Consider the following 26,947-nt stretch of genomic DNA (forward strand, 5'->3'; position numbering starts at 1 on the left):
CTATTTTACCAAGAAGGAGAGTTGCATGAGATGACCTGGCCTCCACAATCACCAGACCTCAACCAAATTGAGATGGTTTGGGATGAGTCGGACCGCAGAATGAAGGAAAAGCAGCCAACAAGTGCTCAGCATATGTAGGAACTCCTTCAAGACTGTTGGCGAAGCATTCCAGATGAAGCAAGTTGAGAGAATGCCAAGAGTGTGCAAAGCTGTCATCTAAGAAAAGGTGGCTATTTAAAGAATCTCAAATATAAAATACATTATGATTCGTTTAACACTTTTTTGGTTACTACATGATTCCATGGGTTGTCATAGTATTGATGTCTTCACTATTATTCTACAATGTAGAAAACAGTAAAAATAAATAAAAACCCTTGAATGAGTAGGTGTTCTAAAACTGTTGACTGAAGAGAGAGAGACATACACCCTATCATTCTAAAATGGATGTAAAAAACAGACTTTGTTTACTTGCTGTTTGAGGCGAAGAAAATATTCCTTTGAGAAGTTACACAGTGATGGTCAAGACAGGCTACTAATTCTATCAGATCCTCGAATGGGCACATTTATAGGCCTACATCTGCATGCATGCCAGGTAGCCTATAGGCCTACTTCTATGAACAATCAGGTGCGTGTCCTTACTCAACAATGACAGGAGTGCTCCAAACAAAAGACAACAAATACATTTACAACTCATAAATGGAATGCAATAAACCAAAACTCACAAGTGTAGCCTAGGTTGTGCACTCTACAAACAACGTGTCCACTCCTCCGATGACAAGACTGTAGTAATAATATATTTTGAATGCATTAACAGAAATTACCATAACCAAACAAACATTGTAGATTAGAAATGATGGGAATTAACAATAACTGTACTACTGGCCATCCCTGCGGCCACCGCAATGGACTAGTCCCCTGAGACGGGCGTGAATCAGACAGCTGTCTCGTGTGCCATAATTATTTTTTTTGTTTTACATATGCTTGTCGAAAAATATATATATTGGTTGACCAACAGCCTATTTACCAAACAATCGATTAAATGGGGTCAGCCCTACACAGCATAGCCTCAGGTTACACACCCTCATTTATCACTAGCTAGCGGTGTCAACTACTATTGCTCCTGCCTCCCAGTCCAAAAGCAAAACTTACAATTCAGCGACAAGAACTGCTGCTGATCGACCAAACTCTCCCTCGCTCTCTATACATCCCTCTCCCCTTCACTCACTCCCTAGAACTACCCATCCTGTCCAATGATGTTTGTTAAATCAACAACAACCTAGTCCGGCCTTTGATTTAAAGGAAATATGAATACAGAGAAAATAACCATCGTCTCTCCACATACATTGATTATAGACACATGCATCAATAAGCTCTATGGCTTGACTTACTGCAGTAGGTCTTTTCATTCTATGTGGAATGTAGTTCATTGATGAACTGTTATAAACTGCCATAAAATGAGGATTGAATTAGAATTCCATGGAGGCAGCAGAGTCAGGGCCACAGGTGTTGGGCTCCGTCCACACACACACACTTAGTATTACATTCACGACTCCATTGGGCTGTAAACTAAAAACACACATTTATGTCTGAATCAACTGAGGTTTACTGGTGATGAGGGCAACTATTGCTCTACGCTCTAAAAAGGCCCTGCAGTGTGTGTGTGTGTGTGTGTGTGAGAGACAGGGCCAGTGATGAAGCCATACTAAAAGCAGCCAAAGCAAGGCTAACGGACACACACACCTGACCTTTTCCCAATCCCCATGGCATTTGCAGCTCTAGAACAGAGGGGCAACGACACCTCATTAACATAACACCTCGAGCATACAGACATTCATTGAAAGGTTCACACATTCAAAAAAGGTTGCTTTTACAATTTGAAATAAGACTAGTCTATTTCTGCAGCGTTGTTTTTGCTGCGTTTGTCTGGGAAAAAACATTGATTTAGATAAGAATGTTTCAATTATAGTCTCCCATCCCCTCAAAACACACATTCCACATTCTTTTATCCGTGGAATTACACATCTTTCTCTCTCACCCCCCTTCTCCCTCCCCCTCTCAGACACCCATAAACAGCGTGGCCTTGAGGACAGAGGGAGAGAAGGGAGTGCGTTTGAATAAACCAATAACTAACGTCGCTCAAACAAAAGCGCTGGACAGGAACATGAAAGATGGTAGAAAATAAAAGACAAGAGAACAAGGCCCCCTGTATGTACTGGGTCTGGCAGGCGGGGGAGGGCGCTCAAGTGGTGGTGGCGGGGAGGACGGGGGGGGTCTGAATCAGTTGTTCATTCAGTCCTATAAACCAACTGACCTACCAACCATCAACAGACTGACTCCGAACACAATCCTCAGCCTGCACTGTCTCTGCATCATTCTAAAGAAGACACCGGTTCCCAAATGGCTGAAGAGACCCATCAGGAGGATTTCAAGTGTCTTCACTGTACAAAGTCAATTTGGCCTAATGTCACATTTCTCTCTTCTTCCAAAAGCGTGCGACTGTAGCCTGCTCTCTCCCCTGACCCTGTCAGCCCACCAGTCGCTCTCACACACACACCAACGCCGTTTACTCAGCCGTAAAGACGACGTAACCAGTCACAGCTGACCCCATAGCCCTATTTCAATATAAAACATCACCATGGTAACAGGGTTCAAGCCCTCCTGACCCACATAGGGCCTCCACCTCGTTAGGGGGTATTACAGTGTCGTTTTAGGGCTCAAAGTGGAATCCCATCCATTCTCTCAAGATACCTTAATTTTCTACGACATGTCTTTTATTGATTTTCATACTATAGAAGCCTACCTTAATTCAAAACAAATTAAACTCAATGTTATTACATTGTAAGCTGTGTTATGAGACTATATTAAATTGAAATTGATTAGAACTGAACTAAGCCTACCTTCCTCTACTAAGCTATTGAAACTCTTTTTGGTCATTTCCTTATAAACAAGATTTTCATGGCTTAGCAAAGAACTAAAAAAAATCTAAAACCATACTCCCACAAAAAAAAACACAAACAAGGCCTGAACATTGTCGTGTAAGAGGCTCTTTCTGTAAAATCAGTAAAGTGAAGAGGGAGATTTTTACACTTGAACTGGTTAAACCAGCATTTTCCCTGATAAAAATGCAGAAACCTTTTTGTTTGTCACCGTTTTCCTTCCCCCTAAGTGCACTAGATGTTCTGTAAAATGGATTTGGGATGAAAAGGTCCACGCCATAAATAAATCAGAAAACAAAATACATTTCTGGGCCAGATGATGATATTATTTTTGTGTTATGTACAATGCTCTCAAGTGACACCGCAGTCTCAGTGCTAGAGGCGTCACTACAGACCCTGGTTCGATCCCGGGCTGTATCACAACCGGCCGTGATTGGGAGTCCAATAGGGCAGCACACAAATGGACCAGCGTTGTACAGGTTAGGGTTTGGCCAGGTTCGGCAATCACTGTAAAATAATAATTTGTTCTTAACTGACTTGCCTAGTTAAATAAATTAAATTAAATTTTAATCAACTACATCAGGCAGTACAGTAGGACTCGGCTAGGCCACTACCCTCTCTTTCTGTGGCACTAAGGTTTCCTTAGACAGTGTTGACTTTTTTATCCATGGGAAAGGAAAAATAAAGAGGTCTGGGTTAAATTGCCACTACAAATAAATTAATATAGAGATTTAAATTTGTTTGGGCCAACTTTCCTGATCACTGTGCAAGTGTAAGGAGAGAATCTGCACACCTGAGCACGAAGCCTACCACACCTGAATAAATTAACCTTCTGAATACAGCAAATACATTGGCAACTAGAACTAGTTGGGGACAGTAGCCTGATTTTTCAATGGGTGCTGTCCTACTATGCATCCAGGTACTTATTTGCAGGTGCTGGAGTTCTAGGTGAAATCATGACAAATAAAAAATAAAAACACAGGGGCCTCCCGGGTGGGGCAGTGGATAAGGGAGCTGCACTGCAGCGCCAGCTGTGCCACCAGAGACTCTGGGTTCGCGCCCAGGCCCTGTCGTAACCGGCCGCGACCGGTAGGGATATCCTTGTCTCATCGCGCACCAGCGACTCCTGTGGCGGGCTGTGCGCGCTAACCAAGGTAGCCAGGTGCACAGTGTTTCCTCCAGCACATTGGTGCGGCTGGCTTCCGGGTTGGATGTGTGCTGTGTTAAGAAGCAGTGCGGCTTGGTTGGGTTGTGTATCGGAGGACGCATGACTTTCAACCTTCATCTCTCCCGAGCCGTACAGGAGTTGTAGCGATGAGACGAGATAGTAGCTACTAACAATTGGATACCACGAAATTGGGGAGAAAAAGGGGTAAAATGCACACACAATAAAAATTAAATTAATTTATTAAATAAAAACACAGCGCACACTACTGTTCAGGTGATTTTTATTTGAACTGCAGTGTTTTCCTTTTTATTAGCAATGAGGAATATTGTTTTTAAAGACGACAAAACAGAATGTCTAGAATGAGCATTGTGATGCATTTACATGACAACATTCGATGGCAGCCAGGTTCAAATCCACAAAAAAATAAAAATGCAAGATTTTAGTTATTAGTCCACTGTTGATGCAGTCCCAAAATGTTTTGCATTTCAGAAGTAAGGTATTCAAGATATTGGACTTTCAAGATGCAGTGTCACTAAGCCACATCATCATGCAGAGCAAAATACATCATATGATGCGAAACGTGACACTTTGAAAGTCCAACATCTTTAACTTGACTGCTGACATGCAAAGCATTTAGAAAAATACCAAAATATAGTTTGAGTTGATTTTTACTTTAACATTATATGGTGAATATTTAAACAATACTATGCAACTATGTCTAGAATTAGAAAAATATTCAATATTCTCAGTTGGTCTAACTAATTATAAACTGGGTGGTTCGTGCCCTGAATGCTGATTGGCTGAAGCCCGTGGTATATCAGGCTGTATACCACGGGTATGACATGCATTTGTACTGCTCTAATTACGTTGGTAACCAGTTTAAAAGAACAATAAAGCACCTCGGGGGGTTGTGGTGTATGGCCAATATACCACGGCTGCCTGCTATGGCGGACGCACGGTCTTCTCAGCATGTAAGGGCTGTAGATCCAGGCACTCCGCGTTGCATCGCGAAATAATAACAGCCCTTAGCCGTGGTATATTGGACCTATACCACACCTCTCAGGCCTTATTTCTTAAATATATGGCTCTGGGCACAGGTGTTTATTAACAATGCACAGGCCACAAGGACGCTATCAAGTGTGAAACTGCAGCCTCAAACACTTTGTGTTGTTGGTGGCAACTCGGCTACTCCCTGTTGCTGCACTGTTTACATTAAAAGCTCTTTCTAACCCAATGTATGTGTTGTGAACTGGCACTCATCGAGGATGATGATAGAGAAAATAAAAGGCGCAGGGGGACGTGAGGAATTGAAGGAGAAGCGTGGTCCCGGGGAAAGAGGATCAAGGACACGCAACAGCGCTAGGGTTGTATTTGGAACAGAACAAGTGACAATGCACCAGAGAGAAACATATACTTCGATTGCCAACTGAGCCACACCTTAAGAGCAAAAACACCGCGTAGCCTACTTTACGCCGAAACTCTGGTTACCGAGTGAGATAGTGTCACGGTCAGAAAGTAGTCTAGTCAAATTAGTTGAGGGACACAAGTAGACTTTGTTTATTCATAATTTATTTCACGACCGTAAGAAGGAAATGTTAGCCTGAAAACGACGTTAAGACCGAGTGTCCACCTGCACGTTGATTGGATCGTAACTGAAACCTCCCCAGCAGGTGACACAACCAACCGATCCGTGGTTAGAGTATAAGATAACGTAGGCTGCTGGTGAATTTCTATGGTTGTTTTTGAAATGTGTTCGTCTTACCTTGAAAAGTCAGCAACGTGACCACGCTGAACAGTCCGATCATTTTTGTGAAGTCATGCCAATTTCGAGCGTCTTCTCTCGCCATGCTGCCTGTGCTCTGATTTTAAATGAATCTTATGTCGTTGATAAAAACAACCTCTATCCGTGTCTTTTCCCGGTTTGAACTTAATCGTGAACTAATCAGAAGTCAGTTTTCAAACGTCCTTCACTGACTGCGCGTCTTTCAGAGCCTGTTAAAAAGAATACAAATCATGTCCAAGCGATGCTGACAAGAAACTCACAAATGTATATTCCTCGCTTAGCTAAAAATGTGTTTTGTGGATTGGACTGCGTGCGCTCTTCAACTATTTCCACACTGCGGAGAGATCGCTACTGGGTGTGATGTCATGGACTATCCCTAGGCAACGTCACAGTTCCTTGAAATCAAACGATATGTGACTGGAGTTTAGAAACTCCCAAAAGGATGAGAATATTGAGGAATTATACTTTTTAAAAGATTGTGTTATCCAAAACGGAAACCTTGTTGATTTCCAGCACTAACTGGGCAGCATAGGGCGCACACTTACATTTGTTTAGCCTCAAGGCGAGCTATCTTGCCTGTATTTTACAAAAAATAAACTAGGCATATTCGTCAATTTTACCCTCTTCAGTTTTCTACTGTCTTTTTATTTGAAATAAAAACATTTTGATGGAGGATGCTACAAACTTCACGTTTTGATTTAGAAAAAAAAAATCTACCCGTAATGTGTAGGCTAATTTATGGGAAAGTACACCCTCTCCAATATTTTACACTGATTAGGTCAATTGTAATACATGTACCATTCAATTATCGAATTCTAGGCACAACAGCCCAGCAGTGGTGGAATGAGGCAAATGGATGATTATTGCGCCCTCTGCTGTTTGGCTCTAACGTCCCACAATCATGACACTACTCAAGTGTCGCAATACAATTAAACACTGGAACAAACGTTACAATCCAATAACCACGAACATTGATTTCACAATCAAAATCTTTGACGCAGATGTCACAATCAAATGATGACACTCGGGTGTGATTCTAAATATCTTGATTAGCTGTATTAAAACAGGGCTGGAACTGAAGCTTGCACACCCAGATCAGATCTCTAGGTCAAGGTTAGTCACCCCTGCACCCACTAATCAAAAAACAGCATTTTCTTATTGTCCACCAAAGCAACATTGCAAAGCCATATTATCATCCAGCTTTAAGGCTAATCTGTAAACCCATGTGTTTTACAGACGTGCAGAGAACATTGATTCATTGTAATTCCCTCCTTCTCATCACACATTTCACTCTTTTCCCCTAACCTCTCATTTTCTCTCCTCTGCTCTCCCCTCTCCTTTTCTCCTCTCCTCTGTCAGTCCACAATGTTCACCTCTGAATTCTCCCAATCTATTTTCACTTTTAATACTCTGAGCCCTTCCCCTATATAGGGGCCTAACTCGTTTTTCCCCTCTCCCCTCATCCCTCACTCATCTGGCCAATGTTATGTCTGGATTTGGTCACTCTTCCCTCTCCTCGTATTGTCCCTCACTTTCTTTATCCCGGCCTTGTCTTTCACTCCTCTCTCTTCGTTTTCCTCTCCACTCCTGTCACCCTTTCCTGGGGTTGCCTGTGGGTCTGTGACTAGGATAGTGGAGTTCATAGCTGTCTGGTATTAGCTCATTGGCTGCACTCATTAAACTGAGCCAGAGCTTAGAGTGATTATTTATCCATGAGGGAGGAGATCAGTACACCCATGCTCTCTCTCTTGTCTCTCTCTCAATTCATTTCAAAGAGACTTATTGGCATGGGAAACATATGTTTATATTGCCAAAGCAAGTGAAATAGAAGAAAACAAAAGGGAAATAAACAATGAAAAATGAACAGTAAACATAACACTCACAAAAGTTTTAAAATAATTTAGACATTTCAAATGTTATATTATTGGCTATGTACAGTATTGTAACAATGTACAGATAGTTGAAGTCTCTCTCTCTCTCTCTCTCTCTCTCTCTCTCTCTCTCTCTCAGTATCTCTGGTTTCTATCACTCACCCTGTCACTACTTCTCTTTCTGTTGCTACTTTCTCTCTTTTACTGTATTTTCCAATTTCTCACATTGTCATACATCTTTCTCTCTTCCTCATTTATCTCCCCCTCTCTCTCTCCCTTGTCCCATCTTTCTCTTTCTCCCACACCCTTCCCCTTTCTCCCATCTCTCTCTCTCGCTCTCTCTCTCTCTCTCTCTCTTTCTCTCTCTCCCCCCTCTTTTTCTCTCTCTCTCCCCTCTCTCCCCGTCAGCTCAGTGGTAATTAAGAGTGTATCTGGTAATGGAGTAATGGAGCTCAGAGGAGCTGATAGCACCGTTAGCTTAATTAAACACATTTATGGGATGTAAAGACATTTAGCCCAGGGGTTCCACTGCTCCCACTATAACCCAAACTCTTTATCTCTCTAACTTCCTTGTTACCTCTCTCTGTCTTTCTCCCTCACTTTCACTCTGTTCCTCTCTTCATCTCTCTCGCCACTTTATTGGTCTTTTTCGTATGGATTTTATCCCAAGTGAAGTTCTTCCCTCTCTGTTCAAGAACATACACAGTACAGTGCCTGAGCTGCAGCATGAGTTTACATCATCATGTAGCCTGGTGTGTTATACTGTGTGTGTGTGTGTGTGTGAGTGAGTGTGTGTGTGTTGCCTGTGTGCGTGTTTGTGTTTCTGTGCTAGCCTTTTCCCCCTGTGCCAGTCCTACAAGTGTTTATCAGTCACCAACAGTGGACACAGTGACACTCTCTTCCTGAACACTATCAAGGTTTTGGACAGGTCGTATCCTGTTCAAAGTAAAGACACAAGTTTGGCCCCAAATTACACCATATTCCCTATATATTGCACTACTTTTGACCGGTACTATTTGCCCCGGTCAAAAGTAGTGCACTAAATAGGGTATGGAATGCCATTTTGAACGCAACCACATTCCCTGTTAATGACAGTTATAGAATACAGAAATGTTGCTAGTAAACTGGAGATGAGAAGGGTGTTGTTGTTTGTGGTGGTGGTGGTGGGTGCTAGTGGAGAGTGTGTGTTGGTCTGCGTGTGAGTTGACTTTACACCTGCTCGGCTGCCTCCTCTTGGACCATGGAGTTTAGATGGCTCCTCTTTGTTCTTATTTCTTCTTCAGCGATGCTCATCACCCAATCTGACACGACCACTAAAGGTATGGCAAAATTTTAACCATTGATAGCTGACATCGCACAAATAACCTTCACTTGCAATTATTCTCCCATACAACTGTTGTGACTGGGTTACCCACTCGTTTTGAAGCTGAAAACGAATGTGGGATTCTTCAGTGGATCTTTTATCAGAAAGCATATGGAAGACATAACATAGAAAATAATCAAGGTAGTATTTTATAAATACGGTAGTATTTTATAAATAAGGTAGTATTTCAGTAGAGGTTTAGAAATATTCCTGTCATTTGGAGGTCAAAGCAGGGATACACATCTCTAATCCATCCAGTCTGGCTGGCTCTCAACTCTCCTTGGCGTTTAATTGGTCCATTAATGCCATTGATTAGGCTTAAATAGTCCACAACACACTGGCTCTTCCTGATCTAAATCAGTTACTGATTATAAAGGAAGGATAAAAACCTGGGGATGCGTTCCAACTGGTACTCTATTACCTATATAGTGCACTACTTTGGACCAGGGCTCTAAGAAGTAGGGTGCCATTTGAGAGTCCCCTGGAAGCAGAGATGAGCGTCTCTGGGTTAAGTCTGAGTGTTGATTGTGGCTCCAGAACTAGTCACCTCTTATCTCCTCAAGTCTCATCTATCAGTAGTGAGGCCAGTGCCTGATCCAACTGCAACCCCTTCTACTAGCACCTTACGTTTTTACAGAGCACATAGAGCCGGATAGGTGTGAGCAGCCATGGCAGAAGTTCCCCTGTAAGCCCATTGGAAGGTTAGACCTATCACTATTTCACTCACTTGTTTTTGTGTGTGTTTTTTGTCGTCATCAGACCCTGACTGGAGTGATGTTGTCGTAACAATGGTTGGCAGGGAAGTCACCTTACCCTGTGTTGATTGGCCTCTCACGGGCTCTGTGAGCATTAATTGGAAGATGAAGTCTCCCGGGGTGGACCACTGGAAACTGGTCCTCTCAGCCAATGAGAGGCAGCAGTTCTCGGGCGCAGCCTCAAAGGCTTCCATGCAATTGGTTGACTCAAACTTTCAGGAAACTGGGGACTTCTCTCTACTGTTTGTCCCCAAAATGGAGGACAAGGGTCGCTACTCCTGTCTGATTAAACAGCAAGAGAAGAAACTGAGAGAGAAGATCATACTATTAGCCATCCTCACAGGTATAGAACTCTGGTCCTGTACACAAACCTACCATTATAGTATGTCCATATACATGTAATATACAGTTGTGATGGTATTGATACAAATATTTTGTGTAAATCATTTCCCATGCCCACTTTATTTGACACAATCAGGTCAGACTGTAGTATCAATATCCCACATGTTTTTTATCTCTTCTTTCGTTCCTCCTATTTCCTACCTCCTACATCGGTCCCAGTCTCTATCTTTCCTTCAGCCACTCTCCCTCACCACAGCACACTGCGTCTGATGGCAGAAGTGTCCCCCATCTCCGCCGTTTCCGAGGTAACCTGGCTGTCCCCTGGCGGGACGCCGCTACGATTGGCAAGGAGGTCAGGGGGGGGTGTTGCCAAGCTGCCCCAGATACGCCTCACTGACCAGGGGGTATACATCTGCCAGGTGTACCCAAGGGGTAACAGCAGCTCCCCTATGTTCCCCTTCACTGTGGACCTCCGTGTGGATGGTGAGATATGACGGGGGGTGGAGAGAGGCAGGAAAGGGTGTAGTGACATAATTGTAATCTGGAATGAATCTCAATACTCCAAGTAAAGCATTGTATTTAGATCGGCATTGTATTGGCATTGTTATGTAATTGACTAGTATTTATATGTGCTCACACTATAACCCAAATGCTTTATTTCTGTCCCTTTATCTCTCTCACTCCCTTGTTCCCTCTCTGTCGTTCTTCCACCCTCTCTCCCTCCCTCGCTCCCTCCCACCCTCTCCCGCTCACCCTCTCTCCCTCTCTCGCTCCCTCCCACCCTCTCCCGCTCACCCTCTCTCCCTCTTTCTAGGTATGAATGTAGCCTCGTTCACCAATATAAGCCATAGTGAGTGCCAGTCACCATGTACAGTAGACTCTAGTCGAGCTAAAACACAGAGTCAGCAGTCTCTGGATCAAGCAGCACAATACAAACTGACCTTACTGAGGGACCAGCTCTCTCTCAGAAACATAACGACATAATCCCTGTTGCTGCTGTGCACCTCTCTCTCTATCTCGTTTTCTTTTCCTCTGTCTGTTCTGTTCCTCTCCAAACTGCCAGCTCTGTCACTCATCCTCCTCTCTAATACTCTCAACCCCACAATCTTCCCCACATATTTCTCTCACCGTCCCCCCACCACTCTCTCTTCTTATCTCTCACGTTCTCTCTCACTTATGCACCTCTCATTCTCTTTCTTTCCCCCATTCCCCCGTTCTCTCTTTCTCTCTCTCCCTCCCCCTCCCTCTCCTCACCCCCTCCCTAGGTGCTCAGATCTCTATGGCCAGTCTCACCCAGACCCCTCTCACCCTCGCCTGCCCTCCGATGCGGGGCGACTATGTCCTGCTCTATTGGAAGCCCCCAGACAGCAGAAACATCAACACCACAACCCTGGTCTACGAGTATGACCGCTGGAGGGACCGCACAGAGCAGAGCAAGGTACACTCAGAAGAGGATGTGTGTGTATATGTTCATGCTTACGTGCAACTGAGTTCCTCTACAGGTTTCTTCCTTCAAGGGGGTTTTCCTAGCTACAGTGCTTCTGTTTCTGCCTGCTCCACAGTTTCCAGGCCGGGTTACTGTAAAAGCACTTTATGACAACTCGCGACGTAAAAAGAGCCTTTATAAATGAATGTGATTGAATGAATTTGATTGATCTAGACTCATGCCCAGCTGAGCCTGGACGGGCCTTTGTCTACCCCAAAAGAGGGTTTCTTCTCCTTCCTGCTGAGCCCGGGGCTGAATGACGGAGGCCTCTACATGTGTGAGGTCTTCCTCAATGACAACGCGTTCAGCCAGAGGACCCTGCTTAGCATCCTCCAAGGTACAGAGGGGAAGAGGGAGGAGTGAAGAGAGAAGTGTGATTAATTTATGTCTGAAATAGAGATATCGGTATGAATAAAAACAAAGACTAAAAATACTGTCCAACTCCCACACACGCAGAAACACACACATACCCACACACCTGTCTGTCCCTTTTTGTAGTCTCGGAAGTCTTTAATAATCACCGTCCCTCTGGCAGCCATCACAGCTGCCCAGACATGACCAAGCGATCTGTCACTGTCAACCTGCTCCACACGTCTGTCACACACACACACACACACACACACACACACACACACACACACACACACACACACACACACACACACACACACACACACACACACACACACACACACACACACACACACACACACACACACACACACATAAAGCCCCGCGGACCCATATATTTTTTATCTTGCCTCATGGGTGTAATTATGTATGATTATACCTGCCGCACTCTCACCAGGGCTGTGGGAGGCACACATTAAACACTGTAATCACTGACAGGCACGTGTGTGTCTGTAGGGCTTGATTACACCCAGATTGATCCTCATTGGGGTTTGATGAGACATGGGGCATCAGTCACCATCAGGCGACACATTAGAAGCAATTCTGTGTAATGAATATATATTATTTTGACCAATCTCTGATCCTCTCATTGTTTTCTTTTCATCCACCCCCCCTTCTAACTCATCTTCCACCTCTCCTTGCCCGCTTCTCTTTTTGTCCCCTGACTACCACTTATTGGTACTTCCTTCACTCTCTCCTTATCCCTACCTCACATTATCCTTTTCTTTCCTACTCCCTTGCCTTCCACTCTCTTCTCCTTCCCCCTTTCTCACTATCCCTCCATCCCAGTGAAAGCCAGACATTCTCCATCAGCCCTGGTCCTGACGTGTCATTATACAGAGCGCTCCCAGGTAGGTAACCATCCCCTGACTGGCAACATTCATGCCTCATCTCTTCACTTTGATAGTTAGCTGATGTGTGGTGAGCTTTCAGGCACAAAATGGCTCCTTGAGCACCTGGGCTGAGTTCATTAGGCACAAAACGGAAAACTGACTGAAACAGGGAAGGACAACCTGGACTATTGCATAGTCCCCTGAACACGGCCCTGGTATATGAAGAACACACTGTATAAACCCAATCCATCCTCCTCCATCCACCAGGTGAAGCGGGTGGTGTGGAGCCACCAGAACCAGAGTCGCACGCTGAAGTGGAGCTCCTCTGGCCCGGGTCACCTCAGCACCGAGGTCCCCCTGTCCCCCACCCAGGACACGGCTGGGAACTACACCTGCACCATGCAGCTGCAGAACGGACAGGCGGTCAAGGCTGTTTACACCGTCAAACTGCCCCCGAAAGGTGGAGAGAACCAAATGGTCCAACTTGGGTCTTTAGATATAGATCTAAGATCAGCTTACCCTCTCCTAATGCTAACCATAATCGGTAATGCTAAAAATGCTAAACTTTTCTCAGGTCAGTGTCAACTAACTGTACCTAGCAGGACCAACAATAGGCCTATATGTTTGTCCAAATAGATCCCTTTACAATGCTTCCTTTCCTTCTTGCTATCATCTTATCCTTTCTCCCTCGCACCTACACAGTCAGTTCCAGGGGCGGTCTGGGCCGATGTTTTAGAAATGTCAGGGCCGATTTCTGGTCCCAGTCCGCCCCTGGTCAGTTCCCATCAGTGATTCTCATCAGTGATTAACAGAAGGGGAAAGTATATTTAAACCACTCAGATGGAATCATACAAACAGAGAAGTTGTAAAACCAGGAAGTTATGTAACTCATCTGTTTGCATGTTTCCATTTGAGAGCTTCAAATATACTTTGCTCTTTAACACCATTATAGCCAACACCACTATAATCATTATGACCAAATAGGCACTCATCCAAGTCCATGTTTACTGAACATGAACCTCCTCTATCAGTGGTCCCCAACAGCACACGCGGACAAGCACACCTGATTCAACTCTTTGAGGGCCTTATGATTAGTTGCCAGGTTGAATCAGGTGTGCTTGTCTGGGGCTACAATAAAAATGTGTACTGTTGGGCGTACTAGAGGACCGGAGGTGGGAAACACTGCTCTAGATCAGTGGTTCCCAACCTTTTTGGGTTACTGTTTCACCAACAGAATTTTGCTCTCCCCGGAGTAGCCCTGAAGTACCCCCTCATGTGCATTTTACCAGTAGGCCTATGGTCTCATTAGTCTTCTCAAGTACCCTCTGTGGATAGGCCGAGTACCTCCAGGGGTCCTAGTACCCCTGGTTGGGAATCACAGCTCTAAATCCTAAGCACACCAGACATCCCTTCCCAACAGAGAGAAGTGAACAGCAGGCTAGCTCAGCTGCTAATCCGTTAGCTATGTAAACACACCTGCCTGTGTTTATCCCTCTCTCCCGTTGCTCCAGTCCTTCAGTGCTGGATGTGTGCCCACTCCATTCTCATCTCGTTATCTCCAGGGCCCTGTTGTGAGCTAACCAATCAGCCCAGAAATGGAATAGGCAGGATGAACTCTAAATTCCAATTCTAAATTCCAATTCTAAACTCCACATAAACTTTAAATGTGAGAATAACAAGAATTGTACACATATAGAAGACAGAGAAAGGCACAGAATTCTGCGTGAGGATTTGCCAAGTATTGACTGAAGAAAACGTCCACATGACACCCAATATGGTCCCATGTCTGATCCAGCAACACACCACAGAGCATTGCTTTGAATGGGAGTCTAATTGTCTGTTTCACCTATTCTATTCTATTGCATTCTATCCTATTCTACATCCTTAACCCATTGTTCTGTTGCTTATCACAGCCAGACAAGTTGACCTGAAGTGGCTCTACAACCACTATAAAACGCTTCACAGAGCACTGACCTTGTAGCCCCGCCTGCCTGCCTGCTTGCCTGCCTGCCTGCCTGCCTGCCCGTGTGCCTGCCTGGCTGAGTGACAGACTGTTTATGGCTTCTGTCCCAACAGAGGTAATGGGTTGTCACTGTCATCACCACCAGACCCGCATGGGTTCAAATAGTATTTGTTTCCCTGTCTCTCTGTGTCTGTCTGTGTCTCTCTCTCTCTATCTCTCTCTCCCTCTCTTCACACCCCCACACTTCTTCAGTTGATAAGTGTAAATGGTGAGGGAGGACACCAGGACAGCTCTCTGGAATGTATTCACATTCATTGTATCTGAGGAAGCACATACAGCCACAGAAGGATCTGACAGTTGAATGAATCTCCTAATGAAGATGAGCTCACTACCAATACCCCCATACATCACTGATACAGAGGAGCCATGATGATGACACACAACAAAGCAATGTTTTAACAAGAGTAATGGATATGCAAAGGGAAGTGTTGCATTTAGAATGAGCTGTTTGTGAGGGCTGATTGAACGTTGTATTGTGGTCTTGTTGTCCCATTTACTCTCTTATTGGGATGTGGGAGAGAAGAGAGGAGATGGGAGGCAGGGAAACAGAGAGAGCGAGATGGGAGGCAGGGAAAGAGAGAGAGCGAGATGGGAGGCAGGGAAAGAGAGAGAGCAAGGTGGGAGGCAGGGAAAGAGAGAGAGCGAGATGGGAGGCAGGGAAAGAGAGAGAGTGAGATGGGAGGCAGGGAAACAGAGAGAGCGAGATGGGAGGCAGGGAAAGAGAGAGAGCGAGATGGGAGGCAGGGAAAGAGAGAGAGTGAGATGGGAGGCAGGGAAAGAGAGAGAGTGAGATGGGAGGCAGGGAAAGAGAGAGAGCGAGATGGGAGGCAGGGAAAGAGAGAGAGTGAGATGGGAGGCAGGGAAAGAGAGAGAGCGAGATGGGAGGCAGGGAAACAGAGAGAGCGAGATGGGAGGCAGGGAAAGAGAGAGAGCGAGATGGGAGGCAGGGAAAGAGAGAGCGAGATGGGAGGCAGGGAAAGAGAGAGAGTGAGATGGGAGGCAGGGAAAGAGAGAGAGTGAGATGGGAGGCAGGGAAAGAGAGAGAGCGAGATGGGAGGCAGGGAAAGAGAGAGAGTGAGATGGGAGGAAATAATAGAGGAACAGAGGGGAGCAAATAGGGAAAGAGGGAGGGATGGATGATAGACCCACATAAGAAAATAATATTGTATACTATGGAATAAATACTGTACTATTACTATATTTATATACTATAATATTCACTGTAGTGTTTTTGCAGACATTACCATAGTATTTACTAAGTGTTTTTTTTTTATCTTTGATGTAGAAGTGGGTGCTTTCCCCTTGAGGAAACCTACTGGACAAATACTATAAGAGGAAATGTTCCATAACCTTTAGGACTGTAATATGAATGGATTGTTCAATGCTCTTTTCTATAACCTGTAGGGAACACAACATATAGTCTATATTTGGCATGTAGGTTTCTCACTCATGAGTGGCACAATTTTAATTTATCCTTTATTTAACTAGGCAAGCCAGTTAAGAACAAATTCTTATTTACAATGATGGCCTAGGAACAGTGGGTTAACTGCCTTGTTCAGGGGGCAAAACAACAGATTTTTACCTTGTCAGCTCAGGGATTCGATCTAGCAACCTTTCAGTTACGAGTCCAACGCTCTAACCACTAGGCTACCTGCCGCCACAAATTGGGAAATGGGGATGGGAATGGGTAGGGTATATGCAAATTGAATACTGTAGTATTACTATAGTAAAAAAACAATAGTGTTTATGTGGATAAAACTGTAGTGTCGTGTCTCTGGCTTGTCATTAAATGAATGACCGTTATTTTATCAAATCAATTCTCTGTAATTATTATTATTATCATCAGTTCTCATTCCACGTCATAAAATTCTTGGCTATCTGCACAAACCCAGCCTTTACTATGAATCATCCATACACCTATTGGCTCAATTATTTATTTACTAAATAATTAAACAATTACAGAATATACAATACATAATAACATTATACAGTGAATATCATCCCTAGTGGACTTAACAAAAAACTGTTTGGTTATAACATGATAGATTCAGAGACAAGAGAAGGGGGTTTTGGAAGGAAGACTAATGAACATGGGTCTCTATCGGACCTGGGAAGCTATTCTCACATAAATACATATGCCACTAACGATCACTCATTCGGAAAAGTAATGCATTGTATTTACGTGAAGCTGGCTTCGATAGTTGAGCTGGTGATGTGAGGCTCTGGTTTGCCAGTCGATGTTGCCATTGTCCTTTGTAGATTCTTTCGGGATGTTGTGTGAGAGGTTCACATGGTCTGAGAGGTTCATCTCACTCTGGAGATTCGTCCTCGTCAGTCAGTGTTCTCGTACTAGATTTGCGCATATGTTCAGCTGCAATCTGATATATGCTAGTTTAGTATGCACTTCTTCTTTAGATGATCAATAGTTCAGAGTTCATACCATTTCACGTGTGGAGCAAGCTCTCACGTTTCCTGGTCTGTAGAGTTGAAATTAGAATTAGTACTTTTCAACGTGGGGGACAAGTCCTGCCGTTATTTGGAATTGAGTTCCACCGAGGCTTTTATTCAAGAGTGGAAAAGGGTTGGTTCATCATTTCCAACCAATCTTTATTAATTTGGGTGTCGCTACTGACTTAGTTAAACTTTACATGGGTGGCCAATTCTCTCATTTTAAAGGTTAACATCACATTACATCATTTCGCAAATAGTTTAATCTTTTACTCATTCATTTTATACAAGAATTAGATGCAAGCCTCGTAACTGAGGAACCTGTATAAACAGAGTTAGGGTAATGTGGCTGAATTGTCTTTCATGAGGTCACAAACATGAAACGAAATGGACCGGGTCGTAGCTGGCTTCTCCACCGACTGTTTACACATTCTCCAAAATAGGAATATTGTTCAATTCTCACATTCTGGGATGTAGTAGAATTTGGTGGGAGAGTTCCTTTGTTTTACTGTGACCCTCTCTCTCCCATACTACATGGTCAGGGAGACAATAGTCTCTGCAAGGAATTTACGACGTAGGAAAGTCATAAAAACTGCCCCTCCCCTCCTAACAGGAGAGTGGGGGTTGTTCACATTTCTGCTTGACAATTCACTGAAAGGGCTAGCGTCTTGACAGTAGTATTCTACAAAGTATTGTATAGTAAGTACTACACAGGAACGAGTGATACTACAGTGTGTAGTATATTATTTGACAGTATACTACAGTTTACTTCAGAATTTTATAGTAAGCACTACATGATTGACTGGATACTACAGTATGTAATATAGTATTCTACAGTATACTACAAAATTATATAGTAAGCACTATAGCGTGTAGTATAGTATTCTACAGTATACTACATCGTTATAATGTAAGAAATACACGATCGAGGGATACTACTGTGTGTAGTATAGTATGCTATAGTATACTACACATTTCTATAAGTACTACACATGATCAAAGAATACTACAGTGTGGACTACAGTATACTACAATATTCTATAGTAAGAAGTACATGGTCGAGGGATACTACAGAGTGGAGTATAATATTTTGTCATGTGGGGAAGTGTGTAGGGAAAGGCAATTAGAGGAGAGCAGAGAGGAAGGAAGGGAGGGAAGGTGCACCCAGGCCATTGAGGAGTGACGGTATTTACCCCTCACCTCGCTTCACCAAATTACCATAATTCATGCAGTGTTAAAGAAGCTGGCACTGAGAACAGAGCAGGTCAACCTGGCCCGGGAGTCAGCTCCCTGCCACCACAGTTTTCCAACACACACACACACACACACACACACACACACACACACACACACACACACACACACACACACACACACACACACACACACACACACACACACACCACCACCCCCACCAATCAATTACACCTCACACAGCACTTCATGATTGATTCATTTGAAGCACCATGTATAAGTCAAGAAAGGAGGGCAAGGTGAAGGCCTGTAGAGGAAACTTCTACGAAAAACAAACTTCTGGACGTTTTTGGAATTTGTAACTAGATGATGTCGTACAAATAAAACATGGGTGCCATCAAATTGAGTTGTTTTTATCCAGAAAGACTTCAACCTCACAATAGAATCATCATAAATTAGCAATATATAATTAACAGTAGCATGTTAGTAATGGTCACATCGCTGGTATACAAATTAAGATATATATATAAATGAAGATATACACTGGTGACATCAAAGTCTCTCTTATATTCTGGATGATTGTGAGCAGGTAGTTGTCACTGTGGTAACTGACACCTCCCACACAGCTCCCATGTCTCCCTGTGGCTGTTTGCATGAATGATGTCACCTCACCTCACCATGCAAACACACCAGACAACTGTATTCATGTCGCGTGTGGCGCTTTGTCAGTCTACAAATGGCTCATTTGAATATCATGAGCTAATCACATGGTTATGTCATGTAATAATTCCGTGTCTCCCCTCCCAGCTTTCTCTTTCATCGTTCTATTTCATCCAGATAACTGTATGGAGTGTGAATAATACTGAGTGTCTTGCCATGATAAGGAGTTAGACATTTCAACATACCCACATTGACTCACCCTCCCATTTTATCTTTCGCTATTTAGACAGGACCTCTCTGGAGCTAAACCAGGGATCAGGCCTGCCCCCTGCTGGGAATAAGACCACACTGTTTACTAATCATTGATGTACAAGTATTAAATTCATACAACACTCATTAACTTATTCTCTTTTTCTCTTTCTCACTTCTTTCTGTCCTCTTCTCTCAGAGAACACAGAGAGCACTACTTCCATCTCTCCTCCTCACCCAGAGAGCAACAGTGCCTCGCTCCTTCCCTCCCTCCTCTCTGCTTTATTACTCCTGGTGCCCCTGGTTGCCACGGTTGCTGGTGTGTTGCTATGGAGACAGAAAGACATTTCTCGCCGTGGTGAGTTTTCCGGCGTTTTCTTTTCTGACATCCCTACCTCCTTCGTGTTCTCTCAATCTCTGGACCTGTCAAGTCCAGTGAGTGATCTGTGGCATGACATATTATGAGGTCGATGCAATGAATCTGGCAGTTTGCCTCTCACTGTGTGTGTGTGTGTGTGTGTGTGTGTGTGTGTGTGTGTGTGTGTGTGTGTGTGTGTGTGTGTGTGTGTGTGTGTGTGTGTGTGTGTGTGTGTGTGTGTGTGTGTGTGTGTGTGTGTGTGTGTGTGTTTCTCCACAGGTATTGAACAGTCTCTCTCCCACTACTCTGGGGAAGTGGAAAATATCTATGAGAATCCTGAGGATGTCAGACAGGTGATGGATTCATGCCTTCTCTGTATCTGAATACTCTGATGAATCTCTGTTCTCTTCTCCCTCTCTCTCCTCCTTCAGTCTCCCCACCATTTCAGTTCCTGTCTCTGGCCCTCTGTTTCTGTCTCTTTCTTCTTCTCTCTTTGTTTTCCTTTGTTTCCCTGCTTCTTCTTCTTTACCCCTCATCTAACTCCCTGTCTCACCCTTTCTCTACATTTCTCTACCCCCCCCTATTCCTCTCTCTCTCTCTCTCACTCTCTCTCACTCTGTGTGGTTATTGAACACTGTTTTCTCTCCTCTCACCCTATAGACTTCTCCCCAGGGTTCAGTGTGGTTATTGAACACTGTTTTCTCTCCTCTCTCCCTATAGACTTCTCCCCAGGGTTCAGTGTGGTTATTGAACACTGTTTTCTCTCCTCTCTCCCTATAGACTTCTCCCCAGGGTTCAGTGTGGTTATTGAACACTGTTTTCTCTCCTCTCACCCTATAGACTTCTCCCCAGGGTTCAGTGTGGTTATTGAACACTGTTTTCTCTCCTCTCTCCCTATAGACTTCTCCCCAGGGTTCAGTGTGGTTATTGAACACTGTTTTCTCTCCTCTCTCCCTATAGACTTCTCCCCAGGGTTCAGTGTGGTTATTGAACACTGTTTTCTCTCCTCTCTCCCTATAGACTTCTCCCCAGGGTTCAGTGTTGTTATTGAACACTGTTTTCTCTCCTCTCTCCCTATAGACTTCTCCTCAGAGTTCAGTGTACATGGTGAGTTATTATGTTCTGTTCTCAGCATCACAGACACAGAAGCGTTCCCCTGAGTCTGTGTGCGGAGGTGAGGTTGTAGTGGCCTCCCTTGCTAGTCTGTCCTCAGTGTGTGTGTGTGCGCATGTGCGTGTATGGGTGTGTGTGTTTCTCCCTCTTCTGTCAGCAGATATGTCTCCACCCATCAGTCCTGTGGTTCAGAAAAACCTGTCGGTTCTTAACTGTCAGCCTTACATTAGTGATATTAACAAATCAATCGCATCCCACCCAGGAGGATGCCTTTAAATGTAATCTCCTCTCCCTCCCCCTTGTCTCTCTCCCTTCCTCCTCTTCACCCCCTTCTCCCCCCTCTCTCCTCTCTCATTCTACAATGCCTCTGTCTTTCTCTTCTTCTCCTCCCCTCCTATTTCTTGCTGTGCTATGCCCTTCTCCCTTCTCTTGCCCTCCCTCCCTCCCACCACTTCTCTCTCTCTCTCCTCTTCTTCTCCTCTTCTTCTCAGGACCTGAAGCCCAGAGGGGAGGATGATGTCTATGAGGAATTGGATCGGTAAGAATTAAATAGCCCTGGGTCATGCGTGGTGTGTGTGCATTTCTGTCACAATTTCCCATCTGCCCTTCACAGGCCCTCTCACCCCCATCAACTCTGAACATCACTATGATACTGTCAACCTGGTGCTGCACGTCAGTAACATAATGTCACATAATGCACTGACAGCGAAGTGTGTGTGTATGGTTTTGGGTGTGACGTGCAGAATGTCATGGATGGGTGCATACGTTTGTGTGTGTGTACCTGTGTGTGTCTGTGTGCTTTAAGAGCGTGTTCTTTTTTCAGATACAAATCATGCAGCCTTCTGGAGACCTCTACATCGCAGGATTTATCAGCAAAAGCTTGAAGCAATATTATCTCTCCTCTGTTCAGTAAATGGACATTTACAGTGCCTTGACTTTTTCCACATTTTGTTGTGTTACAGCCTGAATTTAAATGGATTACATTGAGATTTTATGTCACTAGCCAACACACAATACCCAATAATGTCAAAACGAAATTAATAAAAATGAAAAGCTGAAATGTCTTGAGTCAATAAGTATTCAACCCCTTTGTTATGGCAGGCCTCAATAAGTTCAGGAGTAAAAATGTGCTTAACAAGTCACATAATAAGTTGCATGGACTCAGTCTGTGTGCAATAATAGTGTTTAACATGAGTTTTGAATGACTACATTGTCTTTGTACAGTCCCTCAGTTGAGGTCCCTCAGTCGAGCAGTGAATTTCAAACACAGATTCATCCACAAAGACCATGGATGTTTTCCTATGCCTTGCAGAGAAAGGCACCTATTGGTAGATGGGCAAAAAAAAAATAAAAGCAGACATTGAATATCTGTTTGAAGATGGTGAAATTCTTAATTACATTTTGGATGGTGTATCAATACACCCAATCATTTCAAAGATACAGGCGTCCTTCCTAACTCAGTTGCCGGAGAGGAATGTGGCAATAGAAATTAACTTTATGTCCTGAATACGAAGCGTTATGTTTGGGGCAAACACAGCACATCACTGACTACCACTCTTCATGGTGGTGGCTGCATCATGTTATGCGTATGCTTGTCATCGGCAAGTAAAAATAAATGTAATAGCCTCCCGAGTGGCGCAGCGGTCTAAGGTACTACATCACAGTGCCAGAGGCATCACTACAGATCCGGGTTGGGTTCCAGGCTGTATCGAGGGGCCGGGCGAGACCGGAAGACCATAAGGTGGCGCACAATAGTCCCAGCATCGTCCGGGTAAGGGGAGGGTTTGGCCGGCCGGGATGTCCTTGTCCCATCGCGCTCTAGCAACTCCTGTGGTGTGCTGGGTGCATGCACGCTGACACAATTTCCAGTTGGACGGTGTTTCCTCTGACACATTGGTGCATCTGGCTTCCAGGTTAAGTTAGCACTGTGTCAAGTAGAAGTCCGGCTTGTCAGGGTCGTGTTTCGCCTCTCCTGAGTCTGTACGGGAGTTGCAGCGATGGGACAAGACTGTAACTACCAATTGAAAATCACAAAATTGGGGAGAAAAGGGGTAACAAAAAGTACAAAAATGTATAATATACATACATACAGTACCAGTCAAAAGTTTGAACACACCTAATCATTCAAGGGTTTTTCTTTTTTTAAACTATTTTCTACATTGTAGAATAATAGTAAAGACATCAAAACTAAGAAATAACACATATGGAATCATGTATTCACCAAACTGGTGTTAAACAAATCAAAATATGTTTTATATTTTAGATTCTTCAAAGTAGCCCTTTGCCTTGATGACAGCTTTGCACACTTTTGGCATTTTCCTTCACTCTGCGGTCCAACTCATCACAAACCATCTCAATTGGTGATTGTGGAGGCCAGGTCATCTGATGCAGCACTCCATTACTCTCCTTCTCGTTCAAATAGCGCTTACACAGCCTGGAGGTGTGTTTTGGGTCATTGTCCTGTTGAAACAAATGATAGTCAGATAGTCAAACCAGATGGGATGGCGTATCGCTGCAGAATGCTGTGGTAGCCACGCTGGTTAAGTGGGCCTTGAACTCTATATAAATCACTGACAGTGTCACCAACAAAGCACACCCACACCATCACACCTCCTCCTCTATTCTTCACGGTGGAACCAAAAATCTCAAATTTGGACTCATCAAACCAAAGGACAGATTTCCACCGGTCGAATGTCCATTGCTTGTGTTTCTTGGCCCAAGCAAGTCTCCTCTTCTTATTGGTGTACTTTAGTAATGGTTTCTTTGCAGCAATTCGACCATGAAGGCCTGATTCACACAGTCTCCTCTGAACAGTTGATGTTGAGACGTGTCTGTTACTTGAACTCTGAAGAATTTATTTGGGCTGCAATTTCTGAGGCTGGTAACTCTAATGAACGTATCCTCTGCAGCAGAGGTACATCTGGGTCTTCCTTTCCTGTGATGGTCCTCATGAGAGACAGTTTCAATATAGCGCTTGATGGTTTTTGTGACTGCACTTGAAGAAACTTTCAACGTTCTTTAAATTTCCCGCATTGACTGACCTTCATGTTTTAAAATAATGATGGACTGTCATTTCTCTTTGCTTATTTGAGCTCTTCTTGCCATAATGTGGACTTGGTCTTTTACCAAAATGGGCTATCTTCTGTATACCACCCTACCTTATCACAACACAACTGATTGGCTCAAATGCATTAAGAAGGAAAGAAATTCCACAAATGAACTTTTAACAAGGCACACCTGTTAATAATTTACATTTATTCCAGGTGACTGGAATGAAGCAGGTTGAGAGAATGCCAAGAGTGTGCAAAGCTGTCATCAAGGCAAAGGGTGGCTACTTTGAAGAATCTAACATATAAAATATGTTTGGATTTGTTTAACACTTTTTTGGTTACTACATGATTCTATATGTGTTATCTCATAGTTTTGATGTCTTCACTAGTGTTCTACAATGTCAAAAATAGTACAAATAAATTAAAACCTTTTAATGATTAGGTGTGTCCAAACTTTTGACTGTTACTCTATATGTGAAATGAAAATAGAGCTAAGCACAGGCACAATCCTAGAGGAAAACCTGGTTTAGTATGCCTTCCAACAGACACTGGGAGACATTCACCTTTCAGTAGGACAATAACCTAAAACATAAGACCAAAAATACACTGGAGTTGCTTACCAAAATAACATTAAATGTTTCTGTGTGGCCTAGTTACAGTTTTGACATAACTCAGCTTGAAAATCTATGGTAAGACTTGAAAATGGCTGTTTAGCAATATTCAACAACCAACTTGACAGCGCTTGAAGAATTTTAAAAAGAATAATGTGCAAATATTGTACAATCTCTGCCCAGCAGTAATTGCTGCATAAGGTGATTCTAATGTGTATTGACTCAGGGGTATGAATACTTATGTACATGTATTTAATTTTCAATAAATTGGCTACAATTTCTAAAAACATGTTTTCACTTATTTCATTATGGGTTATTTTGTGTGGATGGGTGAGAAAAAAAAACATATAGTTTATTAATTTTGAATTCAGGCTGTAACGACAAAATGTGGAATAAGTCAAAAGGGGTATGAAGTTTATAGTGATATTGATCACTGGCCATGAGGAAAGATCTGGGCTGGGGGAAACCTTCACCTTGGACTTTTGGTCTGTCTGTTTCTATAAACATCAACAAATAAACGGGTCAAATGATTCTTAATTGTCTGTAATCAAACCCAATGTTATTGTCACAATTGTTTTATTGCAGCATTTATTACAGCAGTAAAATGAAAAATTATTCCTCCTAAAACTCATGCACGGAAAGTGACAAGTTCTTCCGAGAAAGGGCTGAGATGGCGGAAGTGGAAGTGTTGTTTGAAGATGAAAGCGCGTCGAGTACCATTAGTGAGGAAGATGAGTGGACAACAATGAACAAGAATGGCACAAAAACGGCTAAAATTGTTGTGGAAAAGGACTCTGATGAGTCGTTGCTTGTTGGAGTTCGTTTTTTGGATAAAGATGTTCATTTGGAAAACCCTTTAGAAGTCACGAGGATTGTGAAGAAGGCGTTGGGAAAAGTGGATGCATTCAAAGTAACCAGGAGTGGTATGGTGTTATTTAAGCACGTTGTATCATCTGCTGACATAAAAAGGACTTTATAAATAAATTCGATTTGACATTGTGTGTATCTAAAGAGCGTGTATTGTGGCTTGTGAAATGATCGATGCATGAAGTGGACAGCTTTGAATGTTGGAGCAGGGCATCGGTGAAAGGTGCTCTCTCTGGCGTCCCGTTGGACATTGATAATCAATATCTTTGGCAAAAAATCCAGGAGTAGTTAATGCACGTTGCTTGACCGTATGGAGAATGGGGGGGAAAGGGGATAAGGAGCCAAGTGTATCTGTATTATTGATGTTTGATGAGTTTCTACCTCCCTATGTAAAGCTTGAATATATAAGAAACCCCATAAGAGCGTTCGTGCAAAACCTGATGCAATGCAAGAAATTTAGAACGTTGTAGTTTGGTCACGTGTCAAGTGTTTTCAGGCGGAAGGAATATGCCATTGAAGAGTCTGAATGTAAAATGTTGCAACTGTGGTGGGGATTGTTAAGGGTTGCGTCAATCGAATCTGGTATCAGGATAAGTATGATGCTGAGTCATCAATTGTATACTATGTACTTTTTATTAACTAAGCAATAAGTGGTAAATGCAATTTTCGTATATACGGGCTCTCTGTCACACCTCACAGGGCAAACAGAGAACTGATTTGTTCCTGACAAAATTAATGTAATATACTCTGACAGAAGTAGTTCCTGCCTCGGAGCCGGCCTGTCAGAGTATAGACTGGGCGTGGTTTAAACTCACTCAGCCTATCGTTGATTGTTGGAGCACGAGCTGGTCCCAGCCTCCTAGGCGCTTCAGCGTTCAGTCGTTGTAGTTGTGTAGAATATTTATACGCTCACACACTCAATACAGTTATCTCACACCTGGCTCCTGTTATCTAACAAAAGACTGTTTGTTCTCGCAACACTACGTTCTGAATGTTCCCCCACAACTCATTGCACAGTTCCTGTCTTCATGTTATTCTGTATTTTTCCATCACGAGAAAGGCCCATGGCCCTGAAACTGTTAACAATGTCTCAAGTCAGCTATGTTGCATAACACATACATCCACACAAGCCAACAGCAGATAATATTCAATCACATACAGTGGGGCAAAAAAGTATTTAGTCAGTCACCAATTGTGCAAGTCCTCCCACTTAAAAAGATGAGAGGCCTGTAATTTTCATCATAGGTACACCTCAACTATGACAGACAAAATGAGAGAAAAAATCCATAAAATAACATTGTAGGATTTTTTATGAATTTATTTGCAAATTTTGGTGGAAAATAAGTATTTGGTCACCTACAAACAAGCAAGATTTCTGGCTCTCACATACCTGTAACTTCTTCTTTCCTCCACTCGTTACCTGTAT

The 26,947-nt window shown here is 43.4% G+C and overlaps 2 protein-coding genes across 6 annotated transcripts in view; one reads left to right on the forward strand and one right to left on the reverse strand.

The window, feature by feature from the left end:
• The window catches only part of LOC135520362 (nectin-2-like), an 81,835-nt gene extending 75,605 nt beyond the window's left edge, over window positions 1-6,230 (reverse strand). For all 3 annotated transcript variants that reach the window (XR_010452372.1, XM_064945854.1, XM_064945853.1), the window contains exon 1: window positions 5,867-6,230. Coding sequence is in view for 2 of the 3 variants with exons in the window: in XM_064945854.1 (XP_064801926.1) it covers window positions 5,867-5,951 (85 nt within the window). In the remaining variant the exon portion in view is untranslated. The remainder of the gene's footprint in view (window positions 1-5,866) is intronic.
• A 2,652-nt stretch (window positions 6,231-8,882) lies between these two features.
• LOC135520364 (uncharacterized) lies at window positions 8,883-22,053 on the forward strand. 3 transcript variants are annotated; one of them, XM_064945856.1, is made up of 13 exons: window positions 8,883-9,077; window positions 9,881-10,219; window positions 10,438-10,701; window positions 11,033-11,068; window positions 11,484-11,656; window positions 11,879-12,041; window positions 12,905-12,966; window positions 13,216-13,408; window positions 19,722-19,880; window positions 20,160-20,233; window positions 20,961-20,987; window positions 21,485-21,531; window positions 21,817-22,053. In XM_064945856.1, exons 1-13 carry the CDS (start codon window positions 8,999-9,001, stop codon window positions 21,875-21,877), a joined length of 1,677 nt encoding a protein of 558 aa, XP_064801928.1. In that variant the 5' UTR covers window positions 8,883-8,998; the 3' UTR covers window positions 21,878-22,053. The 3 variants fall into 3 exon arrangements, with proteins under 3 accessions (XP_064801928.1, XP_064801929.1, XP_064801930.1); XM_064945857.1 differs by lacking the exon at window positions 11,033-11,068; XM_064945858.1 differs by lacking the exons at window positions 20,961-20,987; window positions 21,485-21,531; window positions 21,817-22,053 and adding an exon at window positions 20,541-20,942.
• The last annotated feature ends 4,894 nt before the right edge of the window (window positions 22,054-26,947 follow it).

This window comes from Oncorhynchus masou, chromosome 29 (genome assembly GCF_036934945.1).
Source record: "Oncorhynchus masou masou isolate Uvic2021 chromosome 29, UVic_Omas_1.1, whole genome shotgun sequence".
NCBI classification, from domain to species: Eukaryota; Metazoa; Chordata; class Actinopteri; order Salmoniformes; family Salmonidae; genus Oncorhynchus; species Oncorhynchus masou.

Bases quoted from the DNA above. Each gene is read 5' to 3' on its own strand.
- LOC135520364 (XM_064945856.1), top strand. From the start codon at position 8,999: ATGGAGTTTAGATGGCTCCTCTTTGTTCTTATTTCTTCTTCAGCGATG. The intron at 13,409-19,721 runs GTGGAGAGAACC...CTCTTCTCTCAG, and splicing joins CGTCAAACTGCCCCCGAAAG to AGAACACAGAGAGCACTACT. The intron at 20,988-21,484 runs GTGAGTTATTAT...TCTTCTTCTCAG, and splicing joins CTCAGAGTTCAGTGTACATG to GACCTGAAGCCCAGAGGGGA.